General features: G+C 43.2%; 1 protein-coding gene across 10 annotated transcripts in view; it reads left to right on the top strand.

The window, feature by feature from the left end:
- Positions 1-14,599, top strand: part of JAKMIP3 (Janus kinase and microtubule interacting protein 3) — a 189,065-nt gene that overhangs the window by 136,320 nt on the left and 38,146 nt on the right. For 6 of the 10 annotated variants that reach the window (XM_074232143.1, XM_074232141.1, XM_074232138.1 and 3 more), the window contains 5 exons: positions 2,941-3,024; positions 9,861-9,923; positions 13,177-13,275; positions 13,929-14,027; positions 14,129-14,188. In XM_074232143.1, coding sequence (XP_074088244.1) covers positions 2,941-3,024; positions 9,861-9,923; positions 13,177-13,275; positions 13,929-14,027; positions 14,129-14,188 — 405 coding nt within the window. The remainder of the gene's footprint in view (positions 1-2,940; positions 3,025-9,860; positions 9,924-13,176; positions 13,276-13,928; positions 14,028-14,128; positions 14,189-14,599) is intronic. The other 4 variants (XM_074232144.1, XM_074232142.1, XM_074232140.1 and 1 more) reach the window with 1 other exon arrangement.

Below are 14,599 nucleotides of genomic sequence, written 5' to 3'. Positions count from 1 at the left end.
CCATTCCTTTAATGATATTATATATCCTAATATCTATTATGAATCAAAATCAATCTCACTGGTGTAAGAGTTTGCAGATTCCATTTTATTACCTTTTCTGCGAAAAACCATGGTGAAAGCATAGAAGGCAAAAACTAAAAAACTTCTAGGAAGTAGGTAAGACCATTTCTAAAGAGGAGAGACCACCAGGCAGTAACTTCTAGGTCTGAACACAAATCATTGCAACTCAGTTTTCAACCTGATTCATTTCTAAAAGCAAAGTTATGCCTGGACTTCTGCCTTCTGTTCCTCACCCATAGGGGCACTCCAGTTCTGGGTATCTGGTTCTTAACTTTCTCCAGCAAAGAATGTATCCTATGTTCTTTTCCCAGGATATGCCAATGACAAAATGGACCTGCTAAAACCAATACACCAGCCAACTTGTCTCCCTGGCTCCCCACTGATAAACTAATTGATTCTAAGGCATCAATGTCCAATAATAGTTAAGTGGCCTAGTGGCAAATCTTTCTGTCTCCATTTTTATTTTTTCACTGATGTTGATGATTCAAGCATCACTGAACAGAACTTTGTGGTTACATTTGTTCAGAGCTCTCTGTGATTGCATTTATTCAGAACTCTCTGTGGTTGCATTTATTTAGAACTCTGTTGTGGCATTTTTTCAGAACTCTCTGAGGATGCATTTATCAAGAATCACTGTTTACCTAGCCATGTGGCCTTGGGCAAGCCACTTAACCCCAGTGCCTTAAAAAAAATCTAAAAAAAAAAGAATCACTGTGTGATCTTAATATTTTTAAAAGTGACTTCTGGTTGAAGGAAAATGTTAAAGGTAGCAGTTGGTTCCAATGAATCACATGCTTTGAAAACAATTACCAAATAATAAACACAAATGTGTAGTCATTAGGCAATCCATAAACATTTATTAATCACCTACGGTATACCAAGGATTGTCTTAAGGGCTGGGAATGAGAGTATAATCTAATGAGGAAAACTACCCCCAGAAAAGGGGATTGCAGGCACAGGATAGGATGGCTAAGGCCTAAAGCAGTGTTGCTGTTGGGGAGTGAAGAGAAGACTGTACTGGAGCCCATTATGAAATAAAGGCTCTAGAGCTCTTGGCTTTGCCCTTAGTTAGAGGGGGCAAGAATGCTGATGAGGTGAGAGGATGAAGACCATCTTGGAGGAAAATGAGAGAGATGCAGTCATTTGTATGACTGTGGAGATTTGTTCAGCTATACAACGTCTTTGGGAAAGTCATCCTTTTTCCTTCTCAGTCCTTCATCGAGGGTGCCTCAGCAAGTATGTGGTGGAGACTTCTTAGAGAGATTTTAGTGATTTTGGTTTTTTTAAGTTTTTTTGCAAGGCAGTGGGTTTAAGTGGCTTGCCCAAGGCCACACAGCTAGGTAATTATTAAGTGTCTGAGGCTGGATTTGAACTCAGGTCCTCCTGACTCCAGGGCTGGGGCTCTATCCACTGTGCCACCTAGCAACCCCTTAAACCTGGGAAGTTTTTATCATCATAATATATCATGACAATGACACTGTATACATGTATTCTTTATCTCTCTGTCTTCCATTACTCACCTGTCACTGGGATGGTCTTGCCTCTGCACTCCCACTGCCAACTTTTGTATTCTCATATAACAGCACAATTTGCATCATCCAGGAGAAGCCCCGGTGGCAACAAGGCTTCTCTGAGACTTAGGCATTCCACTGGAATTTGGTGCTGCCTCCTAAAGAGAGACAAGAGGGGGAGATTTTAGAGAAAGCTGCCCAAGCATGCTGGCTACTCATTATCAACTATTAATGATGATTTTGAATCACTATAATTTGGAAAGTAGAGATGAAGAAGTTTGGAGCAGGGATGACTTTTAGCAAACTGAGAAACTCATAGCATCTCTCCAACCTCCCTGAGATGTGGCACTGTCTTCACAGTGGGGCATAGGCCCCTCCCAAGAAGATGACCCCTGAGATCTTTCCCACCCCCTTCCCACAGAATCCATGAGTACTTAAGCTTCTCCTTCCTCATCAAAAATCCCATTCCCTCCATGCCAGGGTATGAGTTATCAGACAAGGTGATATGGTGGAATGGATAGAGTGCTACCCCAGAAGATGGGTAGACCTGGGTTCAAATCCCACTCACCCTAATTACTATCTGAGTGGTCAAGGAAATTTGCTTCATCCACTAGATCAGTTTGTCCAACCGAGCAAAATATTGCCTATTTTATAGTTATTATAAATTGCTTTGAAACCCTTTAAGACACTGTACAAATGGGAGGTGGAATCATCATTGCTTAAAGAAAGGCTCAAATCAGTTAGCACTAAGGTTGGAATAACTAAGTCTTTACTTCTCTCTGGGGTGGTTAACCCAATGGGAATCAAGGTGAAATTTAGCAAAAGAGATCAAGGGAGCCATGACTCACTGGACTTGCTTTGGTCCCCATGAGAGCTTGGTAAATGAATGGTGACCATGGGGAGGCCTTGTAGTTACTTTATGGGCAGTTTCAGAGGATTCCATGTGCTTGTGATGTAAATAACTAATTTAATTTGGAATAGAGCCTTTAAGATTCATAGCTGGCACCTTGGTGCCCACCCTGGCACAATAGCTGCTCAATCAGTATCCCTTGCCTGCTTGGTGCTTTGACAAATAATGCAAGGCAATTCACCAAAGATTCAGCTCCCTCTCTGCAGGGTCAACTCTTTCCAACTCTATGATCCATGTATTTATTTTGCTCAGTGGTCATTTATTTCAGGTCACTTTTCTCAAGTCAAACCTCCAGGTTAATTATCATATCTTGCTTCATTTGAAAACAAGCAGCTTGATTTTCCCCAATAAAATATGCCAGTATGATTGGACACTGAAATTCTGGGCTGCCCTTAGGTTTACTTCAGTTGGCTTAGGTCCTGAGAGGAAGTTTGATGTCTCTCTTCTCCCATCCAACAGACTCGTGAGCAGCTACAGGCCGAAGTTGAGCGTTCCCAAGCACGAATAGATGATCTGGAGAAAGCCCTGGCTGAACAAGGACAGGTAGGACAGACCCCATGAAGGAACAGGCCCAGTAGCCCCTGTTTCACATGGAGCCTGGGGAACTGGCCGCTTCAACAAGGAGCACTTTGGCAGAGGAGGAAGGCTCCTCACCTCTGGGAAGTCACTCCTTAACTGTTTGTTCAGTAAGACTTTCCCTTAGCATATGGGCTGGCATCATGCAGCTCAAAAATGGGCTACCTTCCAGATGTTGGTATGTAGAAGGTGGTACACTCATTACTTGGAACATAGTGTTCCACAGAAACTTATGCTCACTGTGGTGGTCCAGGCCCAGGGTAACCACTAGGGAAAAGGGAGGCTAGGAAGCCTTCAGGAGAAGGTGGAAGCAATGGGCAGAGTGCCCACAGTGAGGAAGTTCCAATAACATTCATATGCAGCAGGGCAAACAGCAGCACCCAAGGGAATTCACTATGGGAACAGGGCTTCTCTAAAGTTTGTGGTCATCTCTCTAGAGGAGGTGGATGCCAGAAACACATCTCCCCCAAGGACACCCCACCCCAGTCACTCCTGACCTCTGCTCTCACCACCTAGGCATGTTGGATTCCTTCTTCAGTTTTTTCCTCTTCTAATGAGGCAACTGATCTCAAAGGTCCTTTCCAGTTCCACCCTTTCAAAGTGAATTTCCAAAGCCATCCAAAACTGCTGTAGTTCTGCTTTGTTCATAAATTACAGGATTTTCTTTGATGTGGGCACAACCACATTGGGTGGTTCTTTACTCCCATGACCAAGTTCCTACTCTTAAACAACCAGTTCCTTAGCCTGGCATTAACACAATTAACCCCAGTCTCCCTTTCCAGAACCATTTTTATTCTAGCCCAACTACTTGTTAAACCTTCTTCTGTTCCCAAGCCCTGTCACCTCCTACAGAAAATCGCTCCTGATTTCTTCTCCTGCCATAAATCACATTCATTTACCAGTTCCCTTGTCGAAGCTCTCTGCAGAATATTAGCTTCTCTGAGAGGAGGCAATCTCACTTTGTTCTGTCCACCAGGGCTGACAGATATTTTAGAAGAGAACTGAATTTCTGAGCATCACTGTGGAGCTGTCCGGGGTGCTGAAGCCATAACTTTTGTTTTTTTAGGGTTTTGGGGGAGGCAAAGGGGTTAAGTGACTTGCCTGAGGTCACACAGTTAGGTAATTCATAAATTGCTGAGGCTGAATTTGAATTCAGGTCCTCTTGACGTCAGGGCCAAGGCTCTATCCACTGAGCCACCTAGCTGCAACAGCCATAAACTCTTTTTTTTAGGTGTTTTGCAAGGCAAATGGAGTTAAGTGGCTTGCCCAAGGCCACACAGCTAGGTAATTATTAAATGTCTGAGACAGGATCTGACTCCAAGGCCGGTGCTTTATCCACTGCGCCACCTAGCCACCCCAGCCATAAACTCTTGATGAAGCTCAAGGGCACAGTTTCATGTTCTACCTTATTCCTAATCCTCTGAGGAGGGCAACTAGGTGGCACAGTAGATTTGACTCTTCCTAGCTGTGTGACTTTGGGCAAGTCACTTAACCCTGACCTTGCTTCCAGGGCCATCTCCAGTCTTCCTAATTCATATCTGGCCACTGGACCCAGATGGCTCTGGAGCAGAAAGTGAGGCTGGTGACCTACTTTAGCCCTCCTAATCAAATCCAATTTATATGCTTATCGTGACATGGCCTCCCTGATATCATGATCTTCTTCAAGAATGAAGGACAAACATTATTATTAGTCCTCTGAGAAGGAATGTCTTCCCACAGCCTGTTGTGTTGTCAGCATCAGTAAGGTTACTTTCACAAATCCTTTCCTTGGGATGTCTCTGAAGACATTTGGCTGCCACACCTCGGCCCACTCAGGGTTCTATTTATTCTACCTACAGTTTATCCTTGTTTTTCAACAACTTGCTTCTCAAAGAGCTGCAAGCTTAGAGAAGCCCATGCAGCCACCCTTCTGGGTTCTTGATGACAATTTTCCATAAGCCCAATCTCTGAGAAGTCATTCCCTTAGCCTTCCCCTAACATAAGGACCGGGCATGACGCAGCTCAAAACAGGCTACCTTCCAGATGTGGGTTTGAAGAGGGTGATGCATTACTTGAAACACATTATTCCACAGAAACTATGCTCATCATTGTATTGGGTCCAGGTCCAGCAGAAGAAAGAGTGACTCAGGAGGAGGTAGTTCCATGAGACCCATCAGATCCCTCCTGCTTCAGTGCTCCTAGAACACTAGCATGTCATTGGTTGAATGCTTCTCTTTCCCTACCTTCCACCACCACCACCACCATGCAGCTTCTGATGCCTCAATGTACCATCCATAAATTTCAGGAGCCACCAAAGATCCTATCCCTGGCAGTTTGTCCTTGGTCAGACTGGTGCTGAGTTGACAAAAACATAGTCCATCACTGGGCAGAGCTTAGTGCTGGAATCCAGTCAGTCTTCAAGAGTCCAGGTCCACTTCCCTGAGAGAATGGGCCCTCAAGGAGGTGATAAAGGGATGATTGAGTCAAGTGACCACTTTTCTTTGAATTTTTGTTTCCAATTCTAAAGTTAGTTTTCTATCCTTGACAAAACAATTTTGTTCATTTGAACATAGCTACAATCTGTTTCCTGTCTTTTACTCAAGTTTTCTTCTAAGAACTCTCATTAAGTTCTCAGTCCCTCTTAAATCCCACCATCAGTTGCCATCTGCTCACCATCTGGTGAGCAATTTATCTAATGCTTTAGAGATGACAGAGATATCACATCACTTGTCTGATCATAGCTTGCTTGTGAGGTAGACAGAGAAGATATCATCATCCCCATTTTACAGATGAAGAAATAGAGGTTTTGGCAGAGTAAGATGCATCCAAAGGTGCTTAGATAAATATTGATAGAACTGAGATTAGAGATCAAAGCTTTTGCTTCCTCCTTGATCTGAGACTTTTGCAGTGTTAAGTGACAGGATTCTAGAAACTGATGGGGAAGATACCTCAGTCGTTCAATCCACCCCAATTCCCTGTCCCTTGAAAAAGATGAAACTAAAGCCCAAACACCTCCCCCCTTACTCAACCCCTCAGGAATAGAGGCAACAAATAGCAGAATGCAATTAAAACTGAGGCTACAGAGTCAAGAGAAGAAAGGAGCTCCAGTGGTATGGGGAGTCCACCCTCTCCCAAGGCCGCCCCCTGAGCCCTACAGATTTTTAAAGGGACTGCTGATAATTTTCCAAAATCAACTTTTTTTCCCAGACTGAACATCCCACAATCATTTTTTTATCCTAAAATTCTTTAGACTTCTAGCCTTTCATATCTTGACTGCCCTTCTCCACCTATTGGTGTGTTTCCTAATATACATAATGTTCGGAAATGGGCACAATTTTCTAGCTGGGTTAAGACCCATCCAGGGTACAGCAAGGGTTTATCTCCTGAGTTCCAGATTCTCAGTCTCTTTTCATGTCTTCCATGATGGCATTAGATCTCGTGGCTACCAATTTATACTGTTGACTCATTTTAAGTATATAGGTCACTGAAACTTTTGTCTAATGGTCCTCCCTTCTGTTATACTTGGGATAAAGGATTATTTTTAAATAACTGACTGCAGAATATAGCATATATATTCATTAAATTTATTCTTATTTGGGTCAGCTAGGTGGCACAGTGAATAGCGCACCGGCCCTGGAGTCAGAAGTACCTGAGTTCAATCCAGCCTCAGACACTTAATAATTACGTAGCTGTGCAGCCTTGGGCAAGCCTCTTAACCCTATTTGCCTTGCAACAACCTAAAATAATTATTCTTATTTAATCCAAGAAACAATTGTTCAATTCAGGGTAATACTCTATCTAGTTGGTCTCTTTTGGATCCTTACTCTGTCATCCATTGTTAGCTATGCTTCCCAGCTCTGGATTAACTGAGAACTGGATTTATATATTTTCTCTGATTTAAGACCCAGAATTAAGCAGAGATCTGGGTTCTCCACAGAAGACTTCCTTCAAATTTTATGTTGAACCATTCCTATGTGTTGAGTATACCTATTCAACTTGTGCTAAGTTCAGCTAAGCAAGTTGTCATTTAATTTTTTATGCACCTCCATCTTTCCCACAATGTGGTATGAAAATCCATGCTGCCTATTTTGCTAAAATCTCAATTTAACTGCCTAGTATCTCTGTCCCCCCAAAAAGGATCCAGTATGAGTCTCGTAGCCAGAATCCTTTTTTTTTTTAGTTTTTGCAAGGCAATAGGGTTAAGTGACTTGCCCAAGGCCACACAGCTAGGTAATTATCAAGTGTCTGAGGCAGGATTTGAACTCAGGTCCTCCTGGCTCCAGGGCCGGTGCTCTATCCACTGCACCACCTAGCGGCCCCCAGAATCTTTTCTTGAGGAGATCATGTTGGTTTTTTACAAGCAGCACTTTATTCTCCATCTGTCTTTTCATTTTAGAGCCCACTTTTAGATTTTTAAGTTAATAGAATTTTGATAGGAATCAAAATGAAGGCCACTGGCCTATAGAAAGCAGTTACCATTCTCCTCTCCTTTTGGAAAATGATCAGATTTGAACTTGTTTTGCCAGCAGCTTCTCTGTTCTGTATGGGCTCTCAGATGTTCCTAACAGGTGCTATAGTACCTAAGCATGTGGCTCATCTGCACCAGGTCCCTCACACTCAAGGGGCTCAAGGGAGATAACATGTTTGTCAAGGGAATTTCAAGCTCAAGTGCTAATTATGCCTAGAACTTTACTTTATCATTGCTATCAAGGGCTCCTTATTCTCTTTCATTATCTCGGTAGCCAGTCTCTATTATTCCCTTTAATTCTGACTCTTCTTTCCTATAGATCATTCTTCTAAGAAGGGGAAAATGGAAGCAAAATAAACCTGGAGCTTCTCCCCATTGTTAGCAATCACCATTTCATTCACCCAAGCACCTCTCTGCCCCTCCCCCAAATGAAGTGTGATTTGTCTTTAGCTCATTTGCTACAATTTCTATAGTACTTTAAGAATTGCAAAATTCTTTACCAATATTATCACTGGATCCTCATTACAGCCCTGGGAGGGAGGAGCCAGTGTTATTCCCAGTTGATAGATGAGAAAACTAAGGCATAAAGGTTAATTGACTGATAGCTAATAAATGACTTAGGTGACATTTGGGCTTGGATCATCTTCCCTCTAGACCAGCACTTTCTCCATTGTGGCACCACCTGGTTGGAATTAGATAAGCTAAACCTGGCTTACCCTGATCTCTACATTCTTCAGTCTTTCCCTGAAAGTTGAGTTCACTACTTGGGAGTTGTTAGGGTCCTCACTGGAGAATTTCCTTTTAGGGGAATCCCCTTCAAAAATGCCCTGCCTTCTTTCTCAGAGTTTGGTGAAGACAGCAGATCTACAGTCTCTTGGTGAAGGCCTTCTCAGCTCAGGAGAACCATCGCTATGTCCACTTTGCCAGTTTCAGCTAGAGACCCTACCATTTTAGGGCTAGCAAAGCCCTTGCCTGTGACTGGCTGCTGCAACACTGCCACCATGTGGATATCAGTACAGGAATTATTTAGGGAAGATGTTGATGCTTCTTCATGAAGAATTGACAGTCGCCTATAAAACCGAGCACCCAAGTATTTTAGTCACTAATTGAACCTATAATTTCTGCATGCTTCATAGACAGTTACCAAAGAATACAAGAAAATAATTTGCTTTCCAATGATCACAAGTGGAATTCCTAAGAATGAGGTGAAGTTTTGAAACAATCTCAGAGATGTTACATCATACTGTTATGGAAGAGGGGAAAAAGGCTAAAGTGCTTGAGGAATTGACCAGAGAAGTGTTCAAGATGATATTAGATTAATTTGAGTAAACAACACATTTTTTTTTCTTAAATGTGCTTTAGGAGCTGACAAAACCACAAATTATTCCACAATTTTCCTCAAGTGAATCAGAAGCAAAACTGTTAGCATCCAAAGTCAACCAGTCTAATAAATATTAAGTCCCTAGTATATGCTAAATGCTTGGGGTATAAAATGAAGCCAAAAGATAGTCTCTGACCATCTAGAGCTCACAGTTTAATGGAGGATATAAGAAACAAGGGAATATATACCAAAGAGACTATATAGAGAATAAATAAGAAATAATGAATAGAGAGAAAACATAGACATAAAGAGGGATCAGGAAAACTTCCTGTAGCAGGGAGGCTGTGCTTAGCAGGAGGTAAAGGCACAAGCTTTTATCTCTTAGGGTTTTGATGTGAATGTGTTGGTTCATTCACATATATTTTACCTTCTAACCATTGTAAGGAAGGGAAAAGTATATCAGTTAGACGAAGCTTGTGGGTGAAGATCTTAGCAAAAGAAAGATTCCAATGTGTTCTTTGGCACCTTCTGTCCTGGTCAGGGACACACTGAATTCTCATACAACTCTCTGAGGAGCTCTGAATCCTGAAAAACACATTCTTTTTGTGTCTGACATTGATCAGAGTGAGACATTCATCTCTTCCTTCCTCAGTGGACTTGACAGAGAAGATATCCCCTGTGACAAACTCCAAGGTCTAAAAATGGCCCTTCCCAGAGCCTAATCCTAAGCCGCATGACCATTAGGTCAATCTCTCACCTTGTTGCCTTCCAGAGTTGTCAGTTTTTTGGAAAAAGATCCAAGGTCCTGCCTGTTCTATGTCCACTAATAAGACATTAATGGGACATAATGGCTGTCAGTTTGGGGTGTCATTCCCTAGCTGGGAGCTGTCATTCCTCCCATGGGGCTAGGCAGCTATTTCAGAAGCAGGGCAGAGGTTAAATTGCTTCATTGCTAGATTTGATTTCCCTCCTGCAATGTGACTTGACCTCCTCTAAGATCCTTTTTCTAACTCATAATCAACTCTTGTTTTTAAGGACATGAAATGGATAGAAGAGAAGCAGGCTCTCTATCGCAGAAACCAAGAACTTGTTGAAAAGGTACCGTGGACCTTCATTCACTTTGTCACTCATTCATCTCTTTATTCATTCATTCATTCATTCATTCATTCATTCATTCATTCTTTCATTCATCTAGCTTTGGGACAGCTAGATGGCACAATAGAGTGCCAGCCCTGAAGTCAGGAGGACATGAGTTCAAATCTGACCTCAGACACTTACTGTGTGACCTTGACCTAGTCACTTAACCCTGAAGCCTTGTATCCAAAGCTATCTCCAGTCATCCTGATTCATATCTGACCACTGGACTCAGATAGCTCCAGAGGAGAAAGTGAGGCTGATGATTTAGCAAAATACCCCCTTCACTCAAATCCAATTCACATGCATGTCAAGGCATCACCTCACTAATGTCATGGTTTTCTTCAAGAATGAAGGAAAAACCACCATCACCATCACCATCACCATCACCATCACCATCACCACCCACCATCATCATCATCATCATCATCACTATCATCATCATCAAGCATTGACTGAGTGCCTAAATGGGTTTACCTTTGGGGCAAGTTAGAAATGATACATCAGGGCTCATGGGAAGAGGATATATGCCATCCCCCACTGTACCATGGAAGAACAACTTCCTAGAGACTTCATTCTAGACATGACTCATCTGGAATTCCTTTTGGGAGGTAGCAATAGTACACAGGCAAGAGTGGAAGGACTCAGAGGACCTGAGTTCAAATCCTATCTCTGTCACTTATCAATGGGGGACCCTGAACAGGTCAGTCCCCTCTGGGCTTTGGTTTACTTCTAACCCAAATGAGGAAGTTATGCTAGATGACCTCTCAAGTCTCTTCCAACTCTCCATCTATAATTACAGTCTTTTGGCATCTAGTCTGAAAATCTTTCTGTCTACCCACCTCTTTGCTCAGTTTAATTTTAAGCTCCTTGATGGCAAAACCTTAGTCTTTTGTCTGCATGATCTTAGGCATCTAGGATTTAGACATCTTTATTTTAACAGGGAAAAAATCATGGAAACAGTGAATTTTTCTATGTTTCATCATTTTCAGCTGTGTCTTACTCTTCTTGAAGCTATTTGGAGTTTTCTTGATAAAAATTCTGGATTAGTTTACCATTTCTTTCTTCAGGTCATGTTTAGATAAGGAAACCAAGGCAGAAAGTGTTAAATGATTAACCCAAGGTTGCACAGCTAGTCAGTGTCTGAGGTATTTGAACTTAGATCTTCCTGTCTCTGGGTCTGGCATGCTATATTCTGTGCCATGCAATTGTCCCTAAGTGAATCCATCTACTCCTTAACTTATTCATTTAAAAGCAGAATCTTTTCTTGACAAAGAGAGCTATCCAAAAATGGAATGTACTGTCTCAGGTGCGAGTGGACTTCCCCTCCTTGGAGATTTTCAGCTAGATGTTAGAAGTACATGTCAGGCATATTTAATGGGGATACCTTTCATGTCCAGGCTGTTTTCAACACAGCTGAGGTCTCTCCTAGGCCTCAAGCTCCATGGTTTGGGGAATCACCCCTTGGTTGATTCTTGACCAAACACATCTTTGATAACTGGCAGACTCCTTAGGGGACCCTTGGCATTCTGAAAAATCTGTCTGGTCTTTGGAATCTCTTAACATGTTTCTAGGAAGCAGAATAGTCAAACCTTCTAATTAACCGGAGATCTACCAAAATGATATGTTGTCAGCTGAAATAGTCCTTTCTGAACACTTGCTCAGAGTCATAACTAGGACAGAGCAACAGGGACTGTGCTCCAGGGGGATGAAATGTGGAGTTCTAGCAGGGTTTGCAAGACTTTCAGCTATGTAGAAATAACAGCTCAAAGTATCTCATTGATAGGAATGAGGCATTAAATAGGAATCCATGGTGGTTGCTTGTCAGATGCAGGTCTTGCCAGGTCACTATCTCCCTCATCCTCTCAGTTGCTTTTGGAGGCCCATTTCATATCTCCTGCCTGGCACACATTTGACACTCTTTATTTCTTGCACATAAGTCACTAATTGTGTCCTCCTTAGTAGCTACCTTTGAACTCCTCCTCTACCTCACATCCCCAGACTGGTCACCAGACAAGGACGGCTTCTTGAAGATGATTTCTTGGTCAGGAGGACTAGGAGATAGGTTTTATATTGGTGAAGGCTAACTCTCCCTGCCAAGGAAAACACGAATTCTTGGTGTGCCAGCCAAACAAAAGGTTGTCAGGCCTTGGGTATGGCCTGGCACTTTGGAAGGAGGTTCTTAATTATTTTATTAATTAATTATCTAAATCTAAATAGTCTCCACAAGCAATGTACATGATTGAGAATCACTACAGACTTCCCTAATGGGGGCAAAATAGGTCCAGTTTTCTTTGGTTGCTCACCCTATTAGACTGAAAATTGGTGATCTGCAGGGGTGTTTTCCACAGTCAGGCCAAGAAGTCACTCAGGTTTATCAGGTTGGTCTCTGTGTTTAGGTCCTTCTCAAGTTCTCAGTTAACTTCCTCCTCTCTCTGCTCCCCAGATTCTTCCTCTTCTTTCTCCTCAGGTTCCTTAGCTTTGAGGACTTGGGGATGGACTTTTGTAGTGCTATAAAAAATAAAGCCCCTGAGTTACATCCAGACAATGATTTGTTTCGTAAGGCATGTGACAGCAGAAATAAATCGGATTCAAGGCTATTGGATAGTACAAGGACCCAGAGGCTCATGGCTTTTTGACTTTTATACCTTTTTAGCTAGCAAAAAGCATCAACCATGCTGGGATTATAGCATGGCATATGCTGATTTCTCATGAGCGAATGGTTTTACAGTAAACATTGGAGGGATACAAAACTCAAATTAGAGTCACAAAATGGAATCCAATCCCTTTGGTCTAAAAGTAGTCAATCTCCATCATGTTTCTCATCACTCACCTCTACCTTTCTGATTTTCACAAAAGGCTGGGGCTGGAGGGGGGTCTCTGCTTTGCTGCTTTATTGAAACAAAGAGCAGATTGTTTTAGGAACAGGCTCATGGGACTCCTCTGGATGAACAGTATTGATTTGGGGTTTGTTGATTGTTGGTGACCTTAATCCAAGAGGTCAGGAAGCAATGACTAACAATGATTGACACCTTCTCCAGGACTCTAGAAATGACAATGATTACCATGCTTTGCCATACCTGGTGACCTGGAAGACCCAAGCCAGGCCTAAGAGGTCACTGGGAGGACCAGCCTCGCGTCCTCTAAGGAGACCAGAACTAACCTCAGAAGTGCCTCAAAATGCAGGCCAAGGGTTCCACTCTGTTCTCCTTTTTAGATAAAACAAATGGAAACAGAAGAAGCACGACTAAAACATGATGTTCAGGATGTAAAAGACCAAAATGAACTCCTGGAATTTCGGATCTTGGAGCTGGAGGTCAGTGTCTGGGCCATGGAAGAAGCTGTCTGGGCTGCCAAGGTCACACGAGGGGTGGGGGTGGGGGGAGTATCCTCTTAAGATCAGAGCTCCAAGATGGGAAAAGACTCTTCACAGGTCTACTGAGTGGACTTCCATGGCCAGCCCGGCTTGGCAGGGCTAATGGTAAGCCCCAGCCTACTCTGAGGAAGTTTTCCAGCTCTCATAACATGAGAGTCCTTTGCTGAAAGCTGATGGTCTCCTGACAGCCAGTGCTGGGCAAGAGCAATGTGACATGGATATGGCAAAGGAGGGATAGAGGCCACCCAGTCTCTTGTTCAGGCAGGGTCCATGAGGTGTTTACCCTACCCCTTAGGCCACTGAGACATGATGCTGTGAGACACAGGGGTTCTTAGAACCAGTGGCTGATGGAGAACAGCAGCCTGCAAACAACCAGGCCAACCCACTGCTTTCTACACAAGCAGATTTTCCTTGGGGGTCTGCCGGGATGATGCTGACCTGCCTGGTGGGAGCCTTTGCACCCTTCCCCTGTCTTTCACGTTCTGTAAGCTTTCTTTAAATTAATGTCTTCTAAATATCTCTAAGCCCTCTCCATGGTAGAGCCAGTAGCCGAAACATGCCACACATGGCGCTTATTCTGTGGTTAATTTTAGGAGCGGGAAAGGAAATCCCCTGCTATCAACTTTCACCACACCCCTTTTGTGGATGGGAAAAGCCCCCTGCAAGTTTATTGTGAGGCTGAAGGTGTCACGGTCAGTACTGCCCCTCCCTTCCATGCTGCAGTCTCCCCATGAGCTACCCTGGTCTCTCCATCTCACTCATTGTATGATTTGATTTTTCTCTGGCTGCCCAGGACATTCTTGTGGCAGAACTAATGAAGAAGCTGGACATCTTGGGGGATAACGCCGTAAGTGTATGTTCCTTTGCTAACTTTGCATGCTTTGGGCCCTCAGGAGCCTTCCTTCCCTCCTTCCCTTCATTTGGCTATCCCTCCACCCAGGGAGTTGGAACACTGCTTTCAGGTCACCTCTGGTTCTTGTCCTTAGGTGCCCTCCTTGAAGTTGGGCAAAGCTGGAGAGTGGCCTCTGAGGCCCTTCCAGCTCTCATTCAAGGACTCAGACTCCTAGAGGAAGAAATATCTACCTTCAGAGTTCAGGTGGCCATTTTGTTTGGTGTCTCCACCTTGGTTCTTTTTTCGGCCCATGTTCTGTGCCAAGCCAGTTCATTCCCTTCTGGCCAATTATCCAATGCCACCCTGACATTGGAGGCAAAGGGAAGAGACAGAAGCTTTTTGCTAGTGCTTTGAATGCATTTCATTTTCTTC

Source organism: Macrotis lagotis, chromosome 4 (genome assembly GCF_037893015.1).
Source record: "Macrotis lagotis isolate mMagLag1 chromosome 4, bilby.v1.9.chrom.fasta, whole genome shotgun sequence".
NCBI lineage: Eukaryota > Metazoa > Chordata > Mammalia > Peramelemorphia > Peramelidae > Macrotis > Macrotis lagotis.
This window is presented reverse-complemented; position numbering and strand designations above follow the sequence as displayed.